The 25,269-nt window shown below is 40.1% G+C and overlaps 1 protein-coding gene across 3 annotated transcripts in view; it reads left to right on the forward strand.

The window, feature by feature from the left end:
* Positions 1-2,544: 2,544 nt before the first annotated feature.
* PGBD2 (piggyBac transposable element derived 2) overlaps positions 2,545-25,269 on the forward strand; it is a 36,239-nt gene continuing 13,514 nt past the window's right edge. Inside the window, exons 1-3 of one of the 3 annotated variants that reach the window (XM_045056440.1) lie at positions 2,545-2,558; positions 5,636-5,760; positions 17,701-17,764. In XM_045056440.1, the coding sequence (XP_044912375.1) occupies positions 17,748-17,764 (17 nt within the window). In that variant the 5' untranslated portion in view covers positions 2,545-2,558; positions 5,636-5,760; positions 17,701-17,747. Of the gene's footprint in view, positions 2,559-2,637; positions 2,896-4,208; positions 4,725-5,635; positions 5,761-17,700; positions 17,765-25,269 lie in introns of those variants that run through there. The other 2 variants (XM_023253614.2, XM_045056438.1) reach the window with 2 other exon arrangements.

A 25,269-nucleotide genomic window follows, 5' to 3' on the forward strand; every position in this document is an offset into this window, starting at 1 on the left:
TACAAACAGTGACAAAACCAACCAAACAAAAAATATCTTCTGGAGAATTGCCAGGGTAGACAAGCAAATGCAAAACCTTTGCTACTTGACTCTCTTGGATGTTTAACATAGGTTGTTCCCAAGAATATTTGTGTTTAGACAGAGCCTTTGAGGCCAAGTCACCCTTTTCTGTGAAGTACGCTGTCCCATGTATCTCATAAAGCAGTAATTCTCAAGCTGTGAAGGTACAGGTGGGTTGGAGTAGAGGAAGAATTTTGCCTCCTTGGTGTTAAAAAGGAAACCACAGGCTCAAAATGTGTCACTTACATTGTGTTCCTACATTGGGGATTAATACCAATCTAATTGCAGATTTGGGGTGCCTGGATGACTTCGTCAGTAGAGCATGCAACTCTTGATCTCAGGGTTATGAGTTTGAGCCCCACATTGGGTGCGGAGATTTCTTAAAGAAAGAAAATAGGGGCACCTGGGTGGCTCAGTTAGTTGAGCGTCCAACTTCAGCTCGGGTCATGCATGGTCTTGCAGTTCTGAGTTCGAGCCCTGCATCGAGCACCGCATCAGGCTCTGGGCTAACAAACAGCTCAGAACCTGGAGCCTGCTTCAGATTCTGTATCTCTCTCTCTCTCTCTCTCCCTCCCCCTCCCCTGGTCATGCTCTGCCTCCGTCTCTCAAAAATAAATAAATGTTAAAAAATTTTAAAAAAGAAAAAAGAAAATAAATTGTAAACAAAAAAAATTTAAAAATTGCAATTTCAACCTCCCCCAGAAATGTAGTGTTTGTTTACTGGTAAGTCAGGAATTTTTTTGATCAGTGCCAGTTTTCCATAATAGGCCCTCTCCATCCCCCAAAGGCAGATGAGGTCAATTCCACAATAAAATCCCTTGCCTTTACCCACAAGGAAAGTGGTCTTTCTAGGAACAATCCTTTTCCTTTGCTAGTAATTTTCTTGCCCCACCTTTCTTCTATAAAAAACTTCAATTTTGTAATAACTCCTCAGAACTTTCCTCCATTTGCTAGAGGGAATGCTCCCCAATTTGTGAATGATTTAATAAAACAACTTAGATCTTTAAATTTAGTCAAATGAATTTTTTATTTAACAATGAGCATACTGGAGACATTTTTAGTGGTCATAACTGGAGGGGCAAGGGTGTGGTGTGCTACTGGCACCTAACAGGTAGAGGCCAGGGATGTTCAAATATCCTATAATCAGAATTTTCAGATTTAGCAAATAAAAATACATGTAGGGTAGTGTCTCTAAATAAAATACAGGACTCTCAGTTAAATTTGAATCTTAAATTAACACTGTTGTTTAGTTGAAAATCAAATTTAACTGGTCACCTTGTATTTTATGGTGACTCTACCCATAAAGCACAGGACAGAAGAATTATACAGGCCAAAATGTCCAGAATGGAGGTTGAGAAAACTTGTCACAGACCAGTGGTTTTCAAAACCTACTTTGTATCAGGATCACCTCAAGGGATGTTGGGCCTGCCCTCAGTTTCTGATTCAGTAGGTTTGGGGTGGAACTCCAGGATTTGCTTTTTTACTAAGTTTCCAGATGAAGCAGCTATTGGTCTGGAAAACTGTTACCCAAAACTAAGTTCACCTCTTGGTGGATGTGGAGCCAAAATACACAACGAACCCAAAGAATAGGAAGAGTAAGAGTTTTACTTGCAACAGGTAAAGGGTGGTCTTTCCCAAGAGAGTCTCCTTGAACAACAAAATTGGGTAAATTTTAAGCTAAGGGAGCATGCATACTCCTGAAAGGCTTGCACAATGGGGAAGACAACAAGGAATTAGGGTAAAAGTCATCTTAAGTTGACTGTCTCCAGGTTGAACTCACAAGGTCCAACCAGGTGAACATTATTGGTTCAATGGCTCCAGAAGGTCTTGTACCTGAGTGCTCAAAGTGGTTTAGATTCTGTAAAGTTAACTCAAGTATGTGTGTCAGGTCAGTCTTCACTTTTGAGTCAGCACTGGGAGTTTTAGCACTGATTATATTGTCCCTTACGTGACTAGGGTATCTTCTGGCTTGATAGCGGCTATTTGCTTTTAAATTCTTTCACAAGATGGTCAGGGTCTTAAAATGACTTTTCTTATGTAGAGAAAGCGAAGTTTGTACTTTTCCAGAGGCCCCCCTAACTCATTCTGTTTACAGAACCACCATCCTAGATAGAAAAAAGCCTCCTGCTTTTGTGACCAGGGGCGAGAAAAGTGCCGAGACTAGCACGGGAGAGGGCAGTGTGAGCGGAGCAATCAGGAGATTCTGCGAACACTTGTGCAGCTCAGACCGGCTCGCGGAGGTACTTCCAAGGTCCCTCTAGGCTCTGCGGAGGCCCTGGCCTCTCTGTGGTTGCTAGGGTCGGGGCGTGGTCGGGGGCGTGGTCGGGGGCGTGACTGGGGCGGGACACAGAAGGCAAGCCCAGGCGCTCAGAGCGCTCTGGTGCCGGACGTTGCGCGGCCGCGACGCCCGAGGCGGGCGCGGCCCGCCGCTTTGGGGTTCTCTGCCACGCGCTGTGTCCAGCGCAGCTCAGCGAGACTTCAGCCCGCACGGCGCGCAGGTAGGCGTCGGCCCGCTCGCGTTGCGGACCGCCCAGGTTTGGGTTCGGGAGCGGTGGGGCCTGGCGTTGCGTTTTCTCAACGGCATCCCAGGCTTTGGCCCTCAGCGCCGCTCGCGGATAGTGGTTACGAGGGACTGGTATGGGGACAATGGGCTTCTGGGCTCCTAAGGCCGAACAGCGGCACTCCCGCTGTAGGGCGGGAGGCGGGCTGAGGGCGGTGCGGACTCAGCCGAGAGAACCTAGAACCTTTGGGCTGGGCGGGAATGCGCTGAAGCAGGATGTACGGGAGTTGAGTGGTCGCCACCTGTGGGCGGAGTCCCGGCTGCGGAGAGACCTGGTAGGGGGCGAGGCTCGGGCCGCGCTCCCTCAGGGGAGGGAGCATCCTCAGGGAGGGGTGACCCTGAGCGGGGACTTGCTGGGTGCTTCTGCCGGCCTCTGCGATCGCGGAGTGCCTTTTGTTTTCCTATTCTCCGTTTGATTTTGTAATGGGGAAGAGGAGGGGAGGGGGCTGGTGTCTCACAAAGGCTTTTCCCTAGACGTTTTGCACGTGGCTCAACTTTGAGGCATTTGCATTTGTAAAATGTCTTATTAAAGAAATATTTTCGAAATAATTTCAGAATTAAGTAAAAGTTTAGAAACTAGTACAAAGAATTCTCATTCTATTCACTTGGACTCCCCAAATGTTAACATCTAATTTAACAGAACCGCAAAACTAGGACACTAACATCTACAGGTTCTATTCAGATCAGTCTGTTTGTCTAGCCCATTTCTTTTCTGTGGTATAGGATCCAAGTCAGTATTTAGTTGCATTTAGTTGTCTTATTGGACAAATTTACATTTTAACCAGTAGAGGCTCTCTCCCCTTCAGAGTGGCATTGGAAGCACCAGATCTCAAATCAGAGGGTCTTTTCTTCCTCCCTGCCAGGCCCAATAGAGAGTGGCAGCTTTGGTCATCCTCTGTGCCTTGACCCATCCTGGTCCTAGCCAGCCTCTCTTGATTCTCCTTCTACTTATCAGGGCTATCTCCTTTTGTCCTCAAATCTCTGAAGATGCCCTCCTTGGCCATCTTCTCTTTCAGTCTGGGCATCTTCCCTGGGTGATCTCTTGTGGCTTTAAGGATTGTTGTGGTTCTGAGCAAACCCAGGTCCAGCCCAGGTCATTTCTCTGTCCCAGACTTGCTTAGCCTGTGGCCTGCATGATACGTTTCTGGGTTATCTCAAAAGCGTTTCTGTCTCAATATGAGCATAAGGCACCTTGAGCTTACTCACATCTGGTCCTCTTCTAGTGCCCCCAATTTCTGTGAATGACATCACCTTACCCTAGCCACCCAGACACCCCTGGGGAAGGCATCCCTTGTCAGCTCTTCCCCCAGCTCTAGCCTGCAGTCAATACAGATTTGGTTACCTTTTTGAATTCTCCCTGGGCTGGCCCACTTTTCTCTATGGGAACCACCATCCTGCCTTTTGTCTACCTGTACTTGCTTTGGTGCCCTCAGTTGGCTGCACCACAGTCAGAATAAGCTTGTTAAAATGTCCAAGTGATTGTGTCGTATTCTGCCTATAATCTTTAAAGATATTCCTTTGCTAAAAAAAAAAAAAAAAATAGAGGGCTTATTTCTCACAGTTTCAGAGAATCTTTATAAGTATATTTTGGCAAGAGTCAATCATATATCAAGAGTTCCTAGTTCTGTTCTGAATAAGTGACTGAAAGTCAAAAGGTGAAGATGAAAATGAAGGTCTGATAAGGTGGATTAGGTTCCCTGAACTATGGCCATTTGCTCATTTGTTCAGTTCGGCAAGTATTTATTGGATGCATACTGCATGCCAGGAGTTGTGTTGGCTTCTGGGGATATAAAGGTGAATAAATTTACCAGGCAACTGCCTGGCCATGGGGGCACTTTGTGAGGTCAACATGCAGTAACACTTGGCTTAGATGAGAACATTGCAGGACATAGGGTGGCCTGAGCCTAGGCAGGGGCTCGGTAGGGGAAGGCTTAGGACCAGGCTGTTTAGTGGCCTTGATCTAATACCAAGGCCTGTGCAGTTGTGATCTGGGAAGGTTCTTGGCAGATTGTGAGGATGGGCCAGTGTCAGAATGACTGATTGGGGGCTGTCACTGAATGTCAGTGAGTGGAAGAGGACCGCCTAGGGCACAACAGAGAAAAAGGTAATGAGCTGAGCTGCTGAGGGTTAGCATGACTGTGAAATGGTAACCAGGTCACATTCATTATCTGACCCCAAACTGGCCAGACGTGTTTGGATTTTATCAAAGTCATACTAAAGCACCCCTAATCAAACACAGGATTTCTGCAGCAAAATGTATGGATACCTACAGTTAGAAATAGAGATTGCAGAGAGCCTCACATCATTTTAGATTTTGCTGCCAGAGTTTGTTGGTACATTTTGAAGAATTGTTCAGTTTTCACAGCATTTTTGACTTCTGAGAATTGTGGGGGAGGGATTGTGGATCTCAAATGATAGCTAACACTTTTAGAGCCAGGCCCCTTGTATGTGCTTCACATGCCTTGACTCTTATCTTCACAGTGACCCCACTAGGATTGGTACCATGAAGATATCATTTTATAGGTGAGGACATGTGGGCACAGACAAGGTTAGCGACTTACCCATTGTTACAGAGCTTGCCACTGGTGGCTCCATGGTCTACATTCTTACCAGGCTGCAGATTTGTGAATGGGAGGTGGGGAGAGGGGTTGAAGGACCAAGGTCTTTCTCCTACTGTTTAGACACCTAGCATCTATAGCCAGCCTGCCTGAGTGCTGAGGAAGGTCAGAGGAGAAGGGAGGTGGGAGGCCCATAGAGGTTATAGTCACATACTCAGATACACTAAGGGCTTGTGGGACTTGTTTCTGTGATGCCTGCATCTTGTGTGGTTGGGCTGTAGGGGAATTTATATGCAGTGTCAAGTAGACCAGAGGAAGAGGTGAGGTGGTCAGAGACGCTGTGTGGACAAGCTGGGATGTGGGCTGGCTGGGCTTTGAGAAATAAGGATTCTGTAAAGAGACTCTTCATGAGACTATAGAGTGGGTAGATAACTGTTTTCTAATTTTCTTCCTCTAGTTGTGCAAGATACATGTGTTCTGGAACACCACAGAATACCTTCTGCCTGCCACTCCTTCATCACCGCAGACAGCAGTCTTCCTGAGGGGCACAGAGTGGATCAACTCGCTAGTATTTGCTCACAGGTGTGCAAATATCCTTGTGCCTTTGTGTGTGTCTGTGTGAGTGTGCAAAAAATATATAAAATGCATGTGAACAAAAATAATGAAACAATGTTCAATATCCTGCTCAGTTTAAGAAATGGAACCTTATCCAAACCTTAGAAGTCATTTATCTGTCTGCTCCAGTTCATCTTTTCTCTTCAGAGGTAACCACTGTCCTGAAGTATCTTTTAATCATTTCCTTGCATTTCTTTATGGTTTTACCATGTGTATGTGTGTATTTCCAGATAATACATACTTTAGTTTTGTTTACCTTTTTGGTCCTTATAAAATGAATGCATGTAATGAAGTATGTGGGTTTTTTTTGCTAATGAATTTTTTTGCAATTCATTCAGTGGTGTGTGTGGCTGAAGTTCTTCATTCACTTTTTTTGTTGTATTTTATTATACAACAAAAAAAGGGAGATCCTTTTTTGTTGTCATAACTGGAAAGTGAGGTGCTACTGTCTCTAATGGGTAGAGGTCATGCATGCTGCTAAACATTCTGTAATGCACAGGACAGCCTCCCCATCTCCAGCCCTCCCACACACTGAAGAATTGTTTAGTCCCCAGTGTCATTGCTGAGGCTGAGAACTCTTGCCCTAGGGTAAATACTTGGGGTGGATTGCTGGGTGTGGGTTTGGGCATAGATACTAATGCACCTTTTACACTCCTTCCAGCACTGAGGCCTCTTGTATGACTCATGGTCCTCTCCAATACTTGATAATGTCTGCCTGTAAAATTTTTGCCAACCTAGTGAAGTGATGTGTGAAATGATACCTCAATCGTGATTGAAATTTTTATTTCCCTAATAGTAATGAGATTGACTGTCTTTTCATGTTTGCATGCTGTTTGTATTTCCTTTGAGAAGTACCTGCTGATATCCTTTTACCCATTTTCCTGTTGTGTTATTTGTGTTTTTCTTAATTGTTCCTCTGATTTCTTTGTATATCTTAGATTCTTTGGATCTCCTAGATACTAATCCCTTATATTTGTTACAGATAACTTTTTCTATTTATGAGTTTCTTCTGATGAACTAAGAAGTTCTTAATTTAAATGTGGTGTAATTTATCATTTTCTTTATGGTTAATACTTTCTGCGGAAAGATGTGGTTCTTGCTGGTCCCCAGGTGGATGTGACTGCCTTTGGGACCACATTCAGTCAAGGCTGCAGCTGAACCACAGGACTGCTTCAGGGACCACAGCTGGGACTAAGATTAGCTGGTCTGCCACTGGGGGATTGGATCGGTATGTCTCCCACTGGTTCCCTGGACCTACCCTAGACTGTGGCAGAGAGAGGCTGAAACCATGTCTCAGGGCTGCTTCTGGGTCCACAGCTGACACTGAGGTCAGCAGGCCTCATACTAGAAGAATGGATGGGTGCTGCTGGGTCCCTGGGTGAGAAGGACTAAGGGCAGACTAGAGCCTGGACACAGGGGTGCTTTGGGATCCGTAGTCTGGTCCAAGGCTGGGGGACCTATTATTGGTGTGTGGACACTGTGGCTCTTCCCAAGTTCCTTGGCACATGGGATTGGTTGCAGGACTATGGCCAGGCAGGCCTGGAGCTCAGTCCCTTGGGTGTTGAGGCTGCCTTTGGTTTGTAGACCACGCTGCATTTGGTGAACTTACCACCAGAGTGCTGGCCTTTTTTTCAAAGAAGCTTTCCTTAGTCTTGGTTCACCCCAGTTTAGAAGCCTCCTACCTGGATCCCAAAGCACCTGCAAAGGCACTTTTCTGTGGTTGGCTGCCAAATCATTGTGTAGGGAGACACAAGATAGGGACTTTCTGTTCTTCCATCTTGCTGACATCACTGCTGTTTAGGATAGACCAAACGTTGTCAGTTTTGCTGTTCAGGTCTCAGTAATTTTGTCTGCTTGATCATTAATCACTGAAAGAGGTGTATTGAATCTCTCACTACTGTGATGGGTTTGTCAGCTTCTGCAGTTAATTTTTACTTTATTTTGAGGTTGTTATTAAGTGCATAAAATTTAAAATTATTATATCCTTCTAGCAAGTAGGAGATTTTTTCTCTAGAAGTTACCTTCTTTTTCTCTGATAATTGTAAAAATTAACATAAAATAAAATTTGCCATATTAACTGCTTTTCACTAGTGTTAATATACTCAAATTGTTGTACAGCCAATCTTGAGAACACTTTTATCTTGCAACATTGAAACTCTATACCCATTAAGCATCATCTCCCCATTTCCCCCTCCACCCTCCACTGGTGTTAGCAACCACCCTTCTACTTTCTGTTTCTATGAATTGGAGTAATTTAGATACCTCATATAAATGGAATCCTACAGTGTTTGTCTTTTTGTGATTGGTTTATTTAGCATGATATCCTTAAGTTTCATCCATGCTACAACATGTAACAAGATTTTATTCCTTTTTGAGACTGAATAATACTCCATTGTAAGTATGTACCACATTTTCTTTATCTAGCCATATATATATATATATATATTTAATTTTTATTTAAGTACAAGTTAACATACAGTGCAATATTGGTTTCAGAAGTAGAATAAAATGATCCATCACTTACATACAACATCCAGTGCTCATCATCACAAGTGCCCTCCTTATTACTCAACACCCATTTAGCCCATCCCCACCCACCACTCCATCAACCTTGTTTGTTCTCCATCATTGAGAGTCTCTTATGGTTTCCTTCCCTCTCTTTTTTTTTTCCTCTTCCATATGTTCATCTGTTTTGTTTCTTAAGTTGCATATTTGAGTAAAATTATGTGGTTATTTGTTTTTTCTTGAATGAATTATTTCACTTAGCATAAAATACTGTAGCTCCATCCACCTCTTTGCAAATGGCAAGATTTCATTCTTTTTGAAGGCTGAGTGATAATGTTCCTGTGTGTGTGTGTGTGTGTGTGTGTGTGTGTGTGTGTGTGTCCATGTGTCCATTCTTTATCCATTCATCAGTTGATGGACGTTTGGGCTCTTTCTATAGTTTGGCTATTGTTAATAAGGCTGTGATAAACGTTGGGGTGCGTTGACCCCTTTGAATCTGTATTTTTGTATCCTTTGGGTAAATATCTAATAGCGCAATTGCTGGATGATAACGTAGTTCTATTTTTAACTTTTTGAGGAACCTCCGTACTGTTCTCCAGAGTGGCTGTACCAGTTTGCATTCCCACCAGCAGGGCCAAAGGGTTTCCCTTTCTCCACAATCACGCCAATGCCTGTTGTTTCTTGTGTTGTTAATTTTAGCCATTCTGACAGGTGTGAGGTGGTATGTCATTGTGATTTTGATTCATATTTCCCTGATGATGAGTGATGGTGAGCATCTTTTCATGTGTCCATTAGCCATCTGGATGTCTTCTTTGGAAAAGTTTCTGTTCATGTCCTCTCCCATTTCTTTACTGGATTATTTGTTTTTGGGTGCTGAATTTGGTAAGTTCTTTATAGATTTTGGATACTAACCCTTTATCAGTCAGATATATCATTTGGAAATATCTTCTCCTGTTCCCTAGGTTGTTTTTCAGTTTTGTTGATAGTTACTTCACTGTGCAGGATCTTTTTATATTCATCAAGGTCCAATAGCCCATTTTTGCTTTTGTTTCTGTGCCTCCGGTGATGTATCTAGTAAGAAGTTGCTGTGGCCAAGGTCAAAGAGGTTGCTGCCTGTAATACAGCAAAATTCCTCTAGAATTTTGATGGTTCTCTGTCTCACATTTAGGTCTTTCATCCATTTTGAATTTATTTTTGTGTATGTTATAAGAAAGTGGTCTACTTTCATTCTTCTGCATGTTGCTGTCCAGTTTTCCCAGCACCATTTTTTAAAGAGACTTTTTTCTATTTGATACTCTTTCTTGCTTTGTTGAAGATTAATGGACCATATAATTGTGGTTCCATTCCTGCATTTTCTATCTGTTTCATTGATCTGTGTGTCTGTTTTTGTGCCAGTACCATAGTGTCTTGATGATTACAGCTTTGTAATAGAGCTTGATATCTGGAATCGTGATGCCTCCAGCTTTTCTTTTCTTTTTCAGGATTGCTTGGCTATCTGGGGTCTTTTCTGGTTCCATACAAATTTTAGGATTCTTTGTTGTAGCTCTGTGAAAAATGCTGGTGGTATGGGGGCAGGGTATTGACAGGGATTACATTAAATGTGTAGATTGCATTGTGTAAAATGTAGACATTTTAACAATGTTCTTCCAATCCATGAACATGGAATGGTTTTCCATTTCTTTGTGTCCTCTTCAATTTCTTTCATAAGTGTTCTATGGTTTTCAGAGTACAGATCTCTTACCTCTTTGGTTAGGTTTATTTCTAGGTATCTTACGGTTTTTGGTGCAATTGTAAATGGGATTGATTCCTTGATTTCTGCTGTGTCGTTGTTGTTGTTTAATGCAATACATTTCTGTACATTGAAATTGTATGCTCCAAATTTGCTGGATTCATTTATCAGTTCTAGCAGTTTTTGGGTGAAGTCTTTTGGGATTTCTAAATAGAGTAACATGTCTTCTGCAAATAGTGAAAGTTTGACTTCTTCCTTGGTGATTTGAATACTTTTTGTTTCTTTTTGCTGTCTGATTGCTGAGGCTAAGACTTACAATACTATGTTAAATAGTATGGTGAGAGTGGACAACCCTGTCTTCTTCCTGACCATAGAGGAAAGGCTCTCAGTTTTTCCCCATTGAGGATTGTATGAGCTGTGTAGTCTTTCAGATACGGACTTTATTATGTTGAGGTATGTTTCATCTATCCCTATTTTGCTGAGGGCTTTTTTTTCAAGAATGTATGCCATACTTTGTCAAATACGTTTTCTGCATTTATTGAGAGGATCGTATGGTTCATGGTTTTTTTTTTTTTTTTTTTTTAATGTGTATCATATTGATTGATTTGTGAACAGTGAACTACCCCTGAATCCAAGGAATAAATACTGCTGATCGTGGGCAATAAATCTTTTAAGTCCTGTTGGATACAATTTGCTAGTGTCTTGTTGAGGATTTTAGTATCCATGATCATTGGGAATATTGGCCTGTTCTCTATTTTAGTGGGTTCTTTTTCTCATTTTTGGATTAAGGTAATGCTGGCCTTGTAGAATGAGACTGGAAGTTTTCCTTCTATTTCTGTTTTTTGGAACAATTTGAGCAGGGTATATATTAACTTTTCTTTAAATGTCTGGTAGAATTCCCCTGGCAAGTTGTCTGGCCTTGGACTTTTGTTTGTTGGGAGATTTTTGATAACATTCAATTTCTTGGCTAGTTACGGGTCAATTCAAATTTTCTATTTCTTCATGTTTTAGTTTTGGTAGTTTGTATTTTTCTAGAAATTTGTCCATTTCTTCTAGATTGCCCAGTTTGTTGGCATATAATTTTTCTTAATATTCTCTTAGAGTTGTTTGTATTTCTAAAGTGTTGGTTGTGATGTCTCCTCTTTCATTTGTGATTTTATTTATTTGGATCCTTTGTCTTTTCTTTTTGATAAGTCTGGCTAGGGGTTTATCAATTTTATTAATTCTCTCAAAGAACCAGCTCCTCATTTTGTTGATCTTTTTTAATTTCTATACCATTTATTTGTGCTCTAATCCTTATTATTTACCTTCTTCTGCTGGCTTCAGACTTTATTTGCTTTTCCTTTTCTATCTTCATTAGGTATAAGGTTATTGTGTAACCTTGTGTATTGAGACTTTTCTTCCTTTTTGAGGTAGGCCTATATTGTGATCTATTTCCCTCTTAGGTCCGCCTTTGCTACATCCCAAAGGGTTTGGACTGTCGTGTTTTCATTTTCATTTGCTTCCATATACATTTTAAATTCTTTAATTTCCTGGTTAATCCTTTTCATTCTTCAGTAGGATGTTCTTTAACCTCCAAGGGCTTTCCATATTTTTTCTTGTGGTTGACTTCAAGTTTCATAGCATTGTGATAGGGCATTATGAAGGGCATGATCTCGATATTTCTGTACCTGTTGAGGACTGATATGTGACCTAATGTGATCTGTTCTGGGGAATGTTCCATGTACACTTGAGATGAATATGTATTCTGTTGCTTTAGGATGAAATGTTCTGAATATGTCTGTTAAGTCTCTCTGCTCCAGTGTGTCATTCAAAGCCATTATTTCCTTGTGGATTTTCTGCTTAGGTGATCTGTCCATTACTGTCAGTTGGGTGTTAAAGTTCTCTATCAATGAGTTTCTTTATGTTTGTTATTAATTGATTCTTATATTTGGGAACTCTCAATTGGACCCTAAGTATTTAAAATTGTTAGATCTTTTGTTTTTAATTTTTTAAATGTTTATTCATTTTTGAGAGAAAGAGAGACAGAGAGAGAGAGAGAAAGAGCATGAGTAGGGGAGGGTCAGAGAGAGAGAGGGAGACATAGAATCTGAAGGAGGCTCCAGGCTCTGAGCTGTCAACACAGACTGCAACACGGGGCTCAAACCCACCAACCATGAGATCATGACCTGAGCTGAAGTCGGACACTTAACCTCCCCAAATTGTTAGATCTTCTTGATGGATAGACCGCTTAACTGTGATGTAATGCACTTCTTCATCTCCTGTTACAGTCTTTGGTTTATTTTTTATTTATTTTTTTGCTTTATGTTTTTTAATTTTTTTTTAATTTATTTTTTATTTAAATTCAAGTTAGTTAAAATATATTGTAAAAATGATTTCAGGAGTAGAATTTAGTGATTAATTACTTACATATAACACCCAGTACTCATCCCAACCAGTGCGCTCCTTAATGCCCATCACCCATTTAGCGCATCCCCCCATGCAGTATCCCTTCAGCAACCATCAGTTCCCTGTATATAAGAGTCTCTTATGGTTTGCTTCCCTCTCTGGTTTTGTCTTATTTTTCCTTCCCTTCCTCTATGTTCATCTGTTGAGTTTCTCAAATTCCACATATGAGTGAAATCATGATTGTCTTTCTCTGACTATTTTGTTTCACATATACACTCTAATTCCATCCGTGTTGTTGCAAATGGCAAGATTTTATTCTTTTTGATCACCAATTAGTATTCCATTGTACATATACACCACATATTTTTTTTTAATATTTTTAAAAAATTTTTAATTTATTTTTGAGAGAGAGACAGAGTATGAGTGGGGGATGGGCAGAGAGAGAGGGAGACACAGAATCCAAAGCAGGCTCCAGCACAGAGCCTGACACGGGGCTTGAACAAATGACCTGAGCCGAAGATCCGATGCGAGATCATGACCTGAGCCGAAGTCGGACACTTAACCAACTGAGCCACCCAGGCGCCCTGATATATACCACATCTTCTTTATCCATTCATCAGTTGATGGACATTTGGGCTCTTTCCGTAATTTGGCTGTTGTCGATAGTGCTGCTATCAACATTGTGGAGCATGTGCTCCTTTGAATCAGCATTTTTGTATACTTGGATAAATACCTAGTGCAATTGCTGGGTCATAGGGTAGTTCTGTTTTTAATTGTTTGAGGCACCTCCATACTGTTTTCCAGAGTTTGCATTTCCACCAAGAGTGCAAAAGGGTTCCCCTTTCACAGCATCCTCACCAACATCTTGTTACTGTCTTTGATTTAAAATGTAATTTGTATGATCTAAGTATGGGTACTGTGGCTTTCTTTTGACAGCCATTAGCATGATAGATGATTCTCCATCCCCTCACTTTGAATCTGCAGTTGTCTTTAGGTTAAAATGACTCTCTTATAGGCAGCATATTGATGGGGTCTTGGTTTTTTTTTTGTTGTTGTTGTTTTTAATCTGTTCTGACATCCTGTGTCTTTTGATTAGAATATTTAGTCCATTTACATTCAGAATGGTTATTGAAAGATATGAATTTAGTGCCATTTTGTTACATGTAAAGTTGGTGTTTCTGGTGATGTTCTCTTTTCCCTTCTATCCTTGTTGATTTTGTTTTTTTTTTTTTTTTCCCCACTCAAAGAGTCCCTGTTACTATTTCTTGCAGGGCTGGTTTAGTGGTCATGAACTCCTTTAGTTTTTGCTGGTCTGAGAAACTCTTTATCTCTCCTTCTATTCTGAATAACATCCTTTCTGAATAAAGTATTCTTGGTTGCATATGATTCCTATTCAGCACGTTGAATATATCATGCTATTCCCTTCTCTCCTGTCAAGTTTCTGTGGACAGATCTGTTGTGAACCTGATATGTTTTCCCTTATAGGTGAAGGACTTTTTTGCTCTGTGCTTTCAGGATTTTTTCCTTGTGTGTATTATTTTGTGTATTTGACTATGATGTGTCTTCATGGTGGCTAACTTTTGTTGAATTTAATGGGAGTTCTCTGTGCTTCTTGGGATTGTGATGTCAGTTTTATTCCCCAGATTAGGGAAGTTTTCAGCTATAATTTACTCAGATAACCCTCTACCTTTTTCTCTGCATCTTCTGGGACTCTTATGTTTTGAATGTTATAACAGTTCAAGGAGTCACTGAGTTCCTAAAGTCTACATTTGTGATCTGAAACCTTTCTTTTCCTCTTCTTTTCAGCTTCATTGCTTTCCATAATTTTAGATTCAGTATCACTGATTCTTACCTCTGTGTCCTCTCTGTCATGGCATCCATTCAGGTTTGTATCTCGGTTATAGCATTATTTAATTTTGGCCTGACTAGTTTTTAGTTCTTTTGTCTTTGTAGTAATGGATTCCTTAGTGTCTTCTATGCTTTTTTCAATATCAGCTAGTACCCTTAAAATTGTTGTTTCAAATTCTAGTTCAGACATCTTATATCTGTGTTGATTAAATCTCTGGCCATGAATTTTTCCATTTTTTTCTTTTGGGATGGGATGAATTTCTACTTGTCACTTTGGAGGTCAAAAAAAAAATGAGGGAGAAAGAGAGATAGAGAAGAAAACAGACTAGATCTTCAATGTGTTTTGGTCTCCTTGTTAAGAGACACTTGATCCAAAATAAAAAAGAAAAAGAAAACAAATAGAATAAAATAATAATTTAAAAAATAAAATAGCGTGTGGGTGGCTTAGCCAGTTAAGTGTCTGACTTTTGATTTTGGCTCAGGTCATGATCTCACAGTTTGTGAGATCAAACCTCACATTGGGCTCTGTGTTAACATTGCAGAGCCTGCTTGGGATTCTCTCCCTCTCTGTCAGTCCCTCCCCTACTCACTCGTGCACATTTTGTCTCTCTTTCATAATAAATGAATAATAAAAATAAATAGAAAAAGAATAAACAAAAATTCCTTTCTCTGTATTTGTATATACATATGTATATATACATATGTGTATATATGTGTGTGTATATACACACACATATATACACATACATATATATAAATCCAAAGGAGGCTAGATCCTGTTTCCCCTAGAGCTGAAGCTTTGTAGCACTTTATTATCAGTAGACTTGGTGCATGTGAGGGATTTGTGCTGATATTCTGGGGTAGGAGCTGATTGCTCTGATTCTCAGGAGGACTTGCCCTAGTCAAGTTGTACTTGCAGAGCACAGTGGGGTGAGGCTTGCAGTAAGCGGCTCCAGCTTCCACTTGGTGATGCTGTTTTGTTCCCTGAAGTCGGTCAGAGTTGAAGGGTGAGGGAAGAATGGTTTTTCCCTGCTTTCTTTTCTCTGGATCAGGGATCTCATGCATACTGCTCCTCAGGAAGCCCTCACAGATGATCAAAGAGTCACCCCTCCTTTGTTCCAAGCTTCTGTCAGATACCCGTCATCATCCTTTGTATGAACTGTCTGCCTACCAGGAGGCACAGCACTTCTGTGTTTTATCTGTGGCATGACTGAGTTTCAAAACTCACCCTGAGGTGCAGACTTCTGCTGATCCTCTGGGGGAGGGTCTTGCTGTGTGCTGTGGCCAGTGCTGGCAGTCCCAGAAAACAGACATGCGGCTGCACAGCAGTTTGGAGTTTATGGTAAATCACAGCACAAAGCCAGCGCCAAGGTTTGCTGTCCTCAGCCAGTATCTTTGTTCCTTTGCTGATGAACAGGGTAGTTCAATGGCTCCTGCAGGATCTTTTGCCCCCAGAGAGACCATATCACCTCTACCAATGCACCCCAGACAGGGGAACTCTTTCTTCCTGTCTGATCCAGGGGATCTGCCTGCTCCTGGGTGTCTGCCGTCCTTCCCCACCAGAACACTGCTAATGCTGCCAGGCATGACCACGGTGATGGCACTGATCTCTGAAACTTTAGACTCTGCACTCTGCTGTTTATAAAACCTCCAATATTAAAACCCTTTCCTTTTGTCACTCAGTGGTTTTGGGGAAGAGTTTTCTTGTGCAATCCCCTGCACATTTTCACTCTTTTTCTCACTCTTTCTCTCATTCTCTTTAACTCTTCTTTGTCCACATTCAGGGATCCATGTCCTTTGCAGCACCTGCAGCACTTTTCTTTCTTAAATCAGTTCTTTGCACCTCATACCTTCCTCAAGGTGGTCTTTTTTCTGCTTGTCGATGTGCAACTTTGTTCTCTCAGTCCTGATTGGTTTCTTGGGTGTTCATAATGATTTGATATTTATCTAGTTGTGGTCGAGGAAGGAGACAAACTTAGGGTCACCCTACTCCTCTGCATTTGTAACCTGGGGCCCAAGATTTTGTTCTTTTTATGGGTGAATAATATTCTATTGTATCACATATTTTTAATCCATTCATCTATTCTTTTTATAGTTCCTAAGATATGAAGTTTTTTTTTGATCTTTCTATTTATTTAATGTATGTGTTTATAACTATAAACTTCTCTCCTAGAAATCATTTGCTGCATCCTATATGTTTTGATATATTGTGTTTCTTTTTTATTTGTTTCAAGATACTTTTTATTTTTTTTTAATATTTTATTTATTTTTGAGAGAGTGCAAGTGGGGAGGGGTGGAAGGAGAGAGGGACAGAGGATCTGAAGCGGGCTCTGCACTGACAGTAGCGAGCCTGATGTGGGGCTTGAACTCACGAACTGCGAGATCATGGCCTGAGCTGAAGTTGGATGCTCAACCCACTGAGGCACCCAGGTGCCCCTTAATTTTTTTTAATGTTTATTTACTTATTTTTGAGAGAGAGATAGAGCACATGTGCAAGCGTGCAAGCATGAGCAGGGGAGGGGTAGAGAGAGAGGGAGAGAAAGAATCCCAAGCAGGCTCTGTGTTGACAGCGCAGACTCCCAGACCCCGATGCAGGGTTTGATCTCATGAACCATAAGGTCATGACCTGAGCTGAAACCACTTAACCAACTTAGCCACCCATGCACTCCAACAAGATATATTTAAATTTTCTTTTTAATTTCTTCTTTAATTCATTGGTTGTTAAGGAGAATCTTGTTTCATAGTCAGTTCTTTACATATCTAGGACTTCACTGTCAAATGCACTGGCCGCTGGCTAGGCATATATGACTATCTACATTAAAATTAATTGAAATCACATAAAATTAAAAATTCACTTTCTCAGTCACAAGCCATATATCAGATGTTTAATAATCACAGGTGGCTCATGGCTACCATATTAGGTACCAATGATACAAAACATTTCCACTATTATAATAACTTTCATTGGCAATCCTGATATAGAATAGTTGTTCACCAGGAGCAATTTTTACCCTATGGGACACTTGACAATATCTGGAAACATTTTTGATTTCTACAAATAAGGGATGGGCATTCTGGTTTCTATTGGATAGAGGGCTGGAGAGCTATTAAACATCCCATAATACACAGGACAGCCCCCCCCACAGCAAAGACTCATTCAGCCAACATGACAATAATTCTGATGGTGGGAAACTCTGCCCTACGATGTATTTTGATGTGAAGTGTGAGGTGGAGATCTTGTTGTTTTTCCCTCTGCTTAACCAGTTGGCTAGACACCATCCCTGTCCCTGTATACTCAGTCCATTTACTCTGCTGGTGAACCTTAAGCTAGAGATGCTTTTTGTTTTTGTTTTTGTTTTCCTTAAATGGTCTAGAAAGTCCTGTTGCCTTTCTCCTTAAGATACGATTTTTAAAAATCAATTTTTGTTGCCTTACAGATTCTTTGACTTTGCACATAAAGACCACTCTGTGTTCCCAGTATATCATGGCTTCAACTTCAAGGTAAGTCCTGTTTGATGAAAGACTTTATGCAAGTGATTAATTCTCTTTGAAATGCCCAAGCCCATGACATTTTTAGCCCTTAGTCTTACTGACCTCACTAAGCATTTGGTCTCTAGAAGGAAAAAGTAGGAAGAGAGAGGAGACTGGGAGGATGGAGAAAAGGTGAGGCAGACAAGGTCGGGTGTGTGGGATAGGCGTGGCCCTGTAGTTCCAGTGTCTATACTTGATCTAAAAATGTGATTTACTTTCTGGGGTGCCTGGGTGTCTCAGTCGATTAAGTGTCTGACTTCAGCTCAGCTCATAATCTCATGGTTTGTTGGTTTGAGCCCTGCGTCGGGTTCTGTGCTGACAGCTCAGAGCCTGGAGCCTGCTTCAGATCCTGTGTCTCCTTCTCTCTCTGCCCTTCTCTCTCTCTCTCTCTCTCTCTCTCTCTCTCTCTCTGTCTCTCAAAAATGAATAAGCATTAAAAAAAATTTAAAAATGTGATTTACTTTCCTCATCTTTTAATGCACAAGATGGTTGCTACTGGGGCTGCTTCAGTCCCTGCAAGCCTTCCCACTCCAGGAGTCTTTTTGTTTGTTTGTTTCAAATTTTATTTAAATTCTAGTTAGTTAACATATAGTGCAATATCGGTTTCAGTAGTAGGATTTAGTGATTCATCACTCACAGATAACACCTAGTGCTCATCACAAGTGTCCTCCTTAATGCCCACCACCCAGTTAGCCCATCTCCCCACCCACCTCCAACCCTCCAGCAACCCTCAGTTTGTTCTTTATAGTTAAGAGTCTCTTATGGATTGCATCTCTCCTTTTGTTTTATTCCTTCTTCTATGTGCATCTCTTTTTTTTTTCTAATTCCACATATGAGTGAAATCATAAGGTATTTATCTAACTGAATTATTTCACTTAACACACTCTACCTCCATCTACGAATTTGCAAATGACAAGATTTCATTCTTTTTAATAACTAATATTCCATTGTGTGTGTGTGTGTGTGTGTGTGTGTGTGTGTATACACGACATCTTTATCCATTTATCAATTGATGGGCATTTGGTCTCCTTCTATAATTTGGCTATTATTGATAATGTTACTATAAATATGAGGTGCACATGCCCCTTAGAATCTGTGTTTTTGTATTCTTTGCATAAATACCTAGTAGTACAACTGCTGGATCATAGGGTAATTCTATTTTTAACTTTTGAGGAACCTTCATCTCTTTTAGAGTGGCTGCACCAATTTGCATTCCAACCATCAGTGAAAGAGAGCTCCCCTTTCTCTGCATCTTCTCCTATATCCGTTGTTTTCTTGTGTTAATTTTAGCCATTCTGACAGGTGTGAGGTGGTATCTCATTGTAGTTTTGATTTGTATTTCCTTGATGAGTGGTTTTGAACATCTTTTCATGTTTCTGTTAGCCATTGGGATGTCTTCATTGGAGAAGATTCTATTCATGTCCTCTGCCAGTTTTTTAACTGGATTATTTTTTTGGGAGTATTGCAGTTTATAAGTTCTTTATAGATTTGGATACTAACCCTTTATCAATCAGATATGTCATTTGGAAATATCTTCTCCCATACCCTAGGTTGCCTTTTAGTTTTGTTGATAGTTACCTTTGCTGTGCAGGACCTATTTATCTTCTTCAAGTCCCAGTAGTTCATTTTCACTTTTGTTTCTGTGCTTCCAGTGATGTATCTAGTAAGAAGTGGCTATGGCCAGCGTCAAAGAGGTTGCTGCCTGTATTCTCCTCTAGGATTTTGATGGTTTCCTGTCTCACATTTAGGTCTTTCATCCATTTTTAATTTATTTTTGTGTATGGTACAAGAAAGTGGTCCAGGTGTGTTCTTCTGCATGTTGCTGTCCAGTTTTCCTAACACCATTTGTTGAAGAGTCTGTCTCTTCATTGGATGTTCTTTCCTGCTTTATCAAAGATTAGTTTTACATACATCTATGGGTCTCTTTCTGGGTTCTCTGTTTCACTGATCTTTTTGTCTGTTTTTATGCTAGTACCATACTGTATTGATGACTACAGCTTTGTAATACAGCTTCATGAAATCAGAAATTGTGATGCCTCCAGCTTTGGTTTTCATTTTCAATATTACTTTGGCTATCTGGGGTCTTTTTTGGTTCCGTACAAATTTTGAAATTGTTCTAGGCCTGTGAAATATGCTAGAGTTATTTTGATACAGATTGCATTCAATGTAAAGATTGCTTTGGATAGTATAGACATTTTTACAGTATTTGTTCTTCCAGTCCATGAGCATGGAATGTTTCTCCATTTCTTCAGTTTTCTTCAATTTCTTGCATAAACATTCTGTAGTTTTCAGTGGACAGATCTTTTGCTTCTTTGGTTGGGTTTATTCCTACGTATTTTATGGTTTTGCTATAATTGTAAATGGGATTGAGCCCTTCATTTTCTTCTGCTTCATTATCGGTGTATAGAAATTCAATCGATTTCTTTATGTTAATTTTATTTTACTAAAAAAAATTTTTAATGCTTATTATTTTTGAGAGAGAGAGAGAGAGAGAGAGAGAGACAGAGCAAGCAGGGAAGGGGCAGAGAGAGAGAGACACAGAATTGGCAGCAGGCTTCAGGCTCTGAGTTGTCAGCACAGAGCCGAATGTGGGGCTCGAACTCACAGACCACAAGATCATGACCTGAGCTGTAGTCGGCCGCCCAACTGACCGAGTCACCCAAGCGCCCCTACATTGATTTTATATCCTGTGACTTTGCCAAATTCATGTATCGGTTCTAGCAGTATTTTGGTGGAGTTTTTTGAGTTTTCCACATAGAGAGCGTATCATGTCATCTGCAAAGAGTGAAAGTTTGACTTCTTTCTTGCCATTTTGGATGCCTTTCATTTGTGTTGTCTGATTGCTGAGGCTAGGACTTCCATTACTATGTTGAACAACAGTGGTGAGAGTGTACATCCCTCTCATGTTCCTGACCTTAGGGGAAAAGCTGTCAGTTTTTCCCCATTGAGATTGATACTAGCTGTGGGTCTTTCATATGTGGCCTTTATTATGTTGCATTATGTTCCTTCTATCCCTACTCTCTGGAGGATTTTTATCAAGAAAGGATGCTGTATTTTGTCAAATGCTTTTTCTGCATCAATTGAGAGGATCTTATGGTTCTTATCCTTTATTAATGTGGTGTTATGATGTTGATTTGCGAATATTGAACCAGCCCTGCAGCCCAGGAATATATCCCACTTGATAATGGTGAATAATTCTTTCAATGCATTGTTGGATTCAACTTGCTAGTATCTTGTTCAGAATTTTTGCATCCATGTTCATCAAGGAGATTGGTCTTTAACTTTTACAGACACCCTTTTTAGTGGGAACTTTGTCTGGTTTTGGAATCAAAGTAATACTGGCTTCATAGAATGAGTTTGGAAGTTTTCCTTCCATTTGTATTTTTTGGAACAGGTCCAGAATAATAGGTATTATCTCTTCTTTAAATGTTTAGTAGAATTCCCTTGGGAATCCATCCACCCTTAGACCCTTGTTTGTTGGGAGATTTTTGATTACTGATTGAATGTCTTTGCTGTTTGAATTTTCTATTTCTTCCTGTTTCATTTTTGGTAGTTTGTGAGTTCCTAGGAAATTGGTCCATCTTCCAGATTGCCCTGTTTGTTGGCATATAATTTTCATAGTATTCTCTTATTATAGTTTTCATTTCTGTGAGTCGGTTGTGATCTCTCCTCTTTCATTCGTGATTTTATTTACTTGGTCCTATTCCTTTTTCTTTTTAATAAATATGGCAAGGAGTTTATCAATTTTGTTAATTCTTTCAAAGAACCGGCTCCTGGTTTCATTGATCTGTTCTGTTTTTGTTTTGTTTTGTTTTGTTGATATCATTGATTTCTGCCCTAATCTTTATTATTTTCCTCTTCTTCTGGTTTTGGACTTTATTTGCTGTTGTTTTTCCAATTTCTTTAGGTATAAGGTTAGGTTATGTATCTAAGAATTTACTTCCTTATTTAGGAATGTCTGGATTGCTATATACTTTCCTCTTATGACTGCCTTTGTTGAATCCCAAAGGTTTTGGACAATAGTGTTTTCCCATGTGTTTTCCCACATGGCTCCCATGTGTTTTTAAATTTCTTTTTTACTTTCTTCGTTAACCCATTCATTCTTTAGTAGGATTTATTTTTTTTTAATGTCCAAATATTTGTGGTCTTTCCAAACATTTTTTCTTGTGGTTGATTTCAAGTTTCATAGTGTTTTTGTCTAAAAATATGCATGGTATGATGTAAATCTTTTTGTACTTGCTGAGTGCTGATTTGTGACCCAATATGTGATCTTTTCTGGAGAATGTTACATGTGCACTGGAAAAGAATGTGTGTTCTGCTACTTTAGGATGAAATGTTCTGAATATAATTGTTAAGTCCATCTGGTGCATTGTATCAGTCAAAGCGATTATTTTCTTTCTTGTTGATTTTCTGTTTACATGATCTGTCCATTGTTGTAATTTGGGTGTTAAAGTCCCCTACTACTATGGTATTTTTATCAATGGGTTTCTTTCTGTTTGTGATTGATTTATAATTTGGTTGTTCCCAACTTGGCAGCATAGATATTTACAACTGTTAGATCTTTTTTGTAGATAGACCCTTAATTATTATATAATGCCCTTCCTCATCTCTTGTTACAGTCTTTGTTTTAACATCTAGTTTGTCTGATATAGGTATGTTTATTCTGGCTTTCTTTTAATGTCCATTGCCACGATAGATGGTTTTCCATCGCTTTACATTCAATCTGCATATGTCTTTAGGTTTAAAATGAGTCTCTTGTAATTAGCATATAAATGGGTGGGTTTTTTTTTTTTTTAAATCAATTCTGATACCCTATGTCTTTTGATTGGAGCATTCAGTCCTTTTACATTTAGAGTGATTATTGGAAGATATTAATTTAGTGCCATTGTGTGTCCTGTAGAGTTGGTGTTTCTGTTGATGTTCTCTCTGGCCCATTCTAATCTTTGTTGCCTTTGGTCTGATTTTTGTTTGTTTGTTTTGTTTTTTCTCCACTCAAAAGTCCTCCTTATGATTTCTTGCAGGGCTGGTTTTGTTTGGGGAACTATTTATCTCTTTTTCTATTCTGAATGACAGCCTTTCTAGATAAAGAATTCTTGGCTGCATATTTTTCCTATAAGCACGTTGAATATATACTGCCACTCCTTTCTGGTCTGCCATGTATCTGTGGAATATCCACTGCAAGCTTGATCTGTCTTCCCTTGTGGGTTAAGGACTTTTTTCCTTGCTGCTTTCAGGGTTCTTTCCTTGTCTGTGTTTTGTGAATTTGACTATGATATGCCGTAGTGATGTTGGTTTTTGTTAAATCTAATGGGAATTCTCTGTGCTTCTTGAATTTTGATATCTGTATCTTTACCCAGATTAGGAAAGTTTCAGCTATAATTTGCTAACATAAACCTTCTGCCCCCTTTTCTCTTTCCTTATTTTCTGTGATTCCTATGATACAAATGGTATTCCTCTTTAATAATTTATATTCTCTCAGTCTTGTATCATAGTCTTTTGCCTTTGTTTCCTTCTTTTTTTCTGTTTCCTTATTTTCCATAATTTTATCTTCTGTATTATTGATTCTCTTCTCTGCTTTGTCTATCTTTGCCAACAAGGTGTCCATTCAAGATTACATCTTGGTTGTAGCATTTTTAATTTTGGCCTGACTGTATTTTAATTCTTTTATCTCTGCAGAAAGGGATTCTCTGGCATCTTCTGTGCTTTTTTCAACTCCAACTAATATTATTATACTTGTGGTTTGAAATTCTAATTCACTCATGATTCTTATATCTGTGTTGATTAAATCCCTGGCCATCATTTTTTCATGTTCTTTCTTTTGGGGTGAATTCCTCTGTCTTGTCATTTTGGAGGCAAAAAAATAAAATAAAATAAAAAATTAAAATTAAAAAATTACAAACAAGATAATACAATACAAATCAAATAATGGAAGCTAGATACTAGGTGTGTTTTTTTTTTAATTTTTTTTAATGTTTATTTATTTTTGGAGAGACAGAGCATGAGCAGGGGAGGGGCAGAAGAGGGAGTCACAGAACTTGAAGCAGGCTCCAGGCTCTGAGCTGTCAGCACAGAGCCTAATTCAGGGCTCGAACTCACGAGCTGTGAGATCATGACCTCAGCTGAAGTCAGACACTTAACCAACTGAGCCACCCAGGTGCCCCTAGGTGTGTTTCTTTCTTCTTGTTGAGAGGTTGATAGAAAAGAGAGAAAAAAAAGGAAAAAAAAAAAACTATAAACAAAATTAAAAAAAAATTTTAATGTTTATTTATTTTTGTGAGAGAGACAGAGCATGACTGGGGGAGGAGCAGAGAGAGAGGGAGACACAGACTCGGAAGCAGGCTCCAGGCTCTGACCTGTCAGCATGGAGCCTGACATGGGGCTCGAACTCACAAACCGTGAGATCATGACCTGAGCCAAAGCCGGATGCTCAACTGACTGAGCCACCCAGGCGCCCCCATAAACAAAATTTTAAATTGAAAAATACTGTTCTTAAGTAATAGAATAAAATAAGGAAAATAAAAAAAAATAAAAAATTGCTTTTTCTGTATCCAAGAAAGAGAAAAGAATGAAGGAAAAAAAAAGATAAGCAAAAACAGAAGGAAAGAAAACGAACAAACAAATGAAGAAGCAAACAGAATGAAACCTGAATGAAGTACATTCATTTTCCCCTAGGATGAAATCTTCGTAAGACACTATAATTCATAGACTAAGTAGGTGGAAGGATTTGTCCTGGTCTTCTGGGGCATGTGCCTAGAGGGCACAGCTGGGTGGGGCGTGGGGTAACTGTTTCTGTTCTCCATTTGGTGGCACTGCTTAGCTTATGGGTGTCGATCAAGGAGTGCATCCATGCATGTATGCTTGTTAGTGGTGAGAATGACTTCACAGAGCTCTCTAGTGTCTGATGTGGGAATTTTTGCCCTTGTGGACATGCATTCAAGTGCCTCTCCTTGGTCTCAGGCCTCTATCTGCTCCCTGCCTTCACCCTGTCTGTGTCCAAGCTGTGTCCCTTCCAGGTGGCACCTCCCTCCCGAGTTTTATCTCACACAGAGCTGTGTTTCAAAACCCCTCACTTCAGAGATCCCTGTGGCTTGGACCCATGCTAATGCTTTGGGGAAGGGTGTCCACAGAAAACATTTGCACGATCCCACAGCAGCAGAGGCTCAGAGTTTATGGTGAATCACAGCACATATCCTGTACAGGTCATGGTGCACTCTGGCATCTTTGTTTCAGTACTACAGCTACATGGTAGCTCTCTGGGATATGCCAGGAATTTTGCCCATGGGGAAGCCTATGGCCTCTACCAAGTACACTCCAATCAGGAGAACCACTTTTCCCCAGGTGGCACATGGACCCCTCAAACCATGCTTCCTGCTCCTGGGGATTCACCTGACTTACTCACCAGAGCACCGCCAAGCACTGAGCTCCAAAACTTCAGATTCTGTCCTATTATAGAATATAGCTATATATAGAATCCT

Source organism: Felis catus, chromosome A1, assembly GCF_018350175.1.
Source record: "Felis catus isolate Fca126 chromosome A1, F.catus_Fca126_mat1.0, whole genome shotgun sequence".
Lineage (NCBI taxonomy): Eukaryota > Metazoa > Chordata > Mammalia > Carnivora > Felidae > Felis > Felis catus.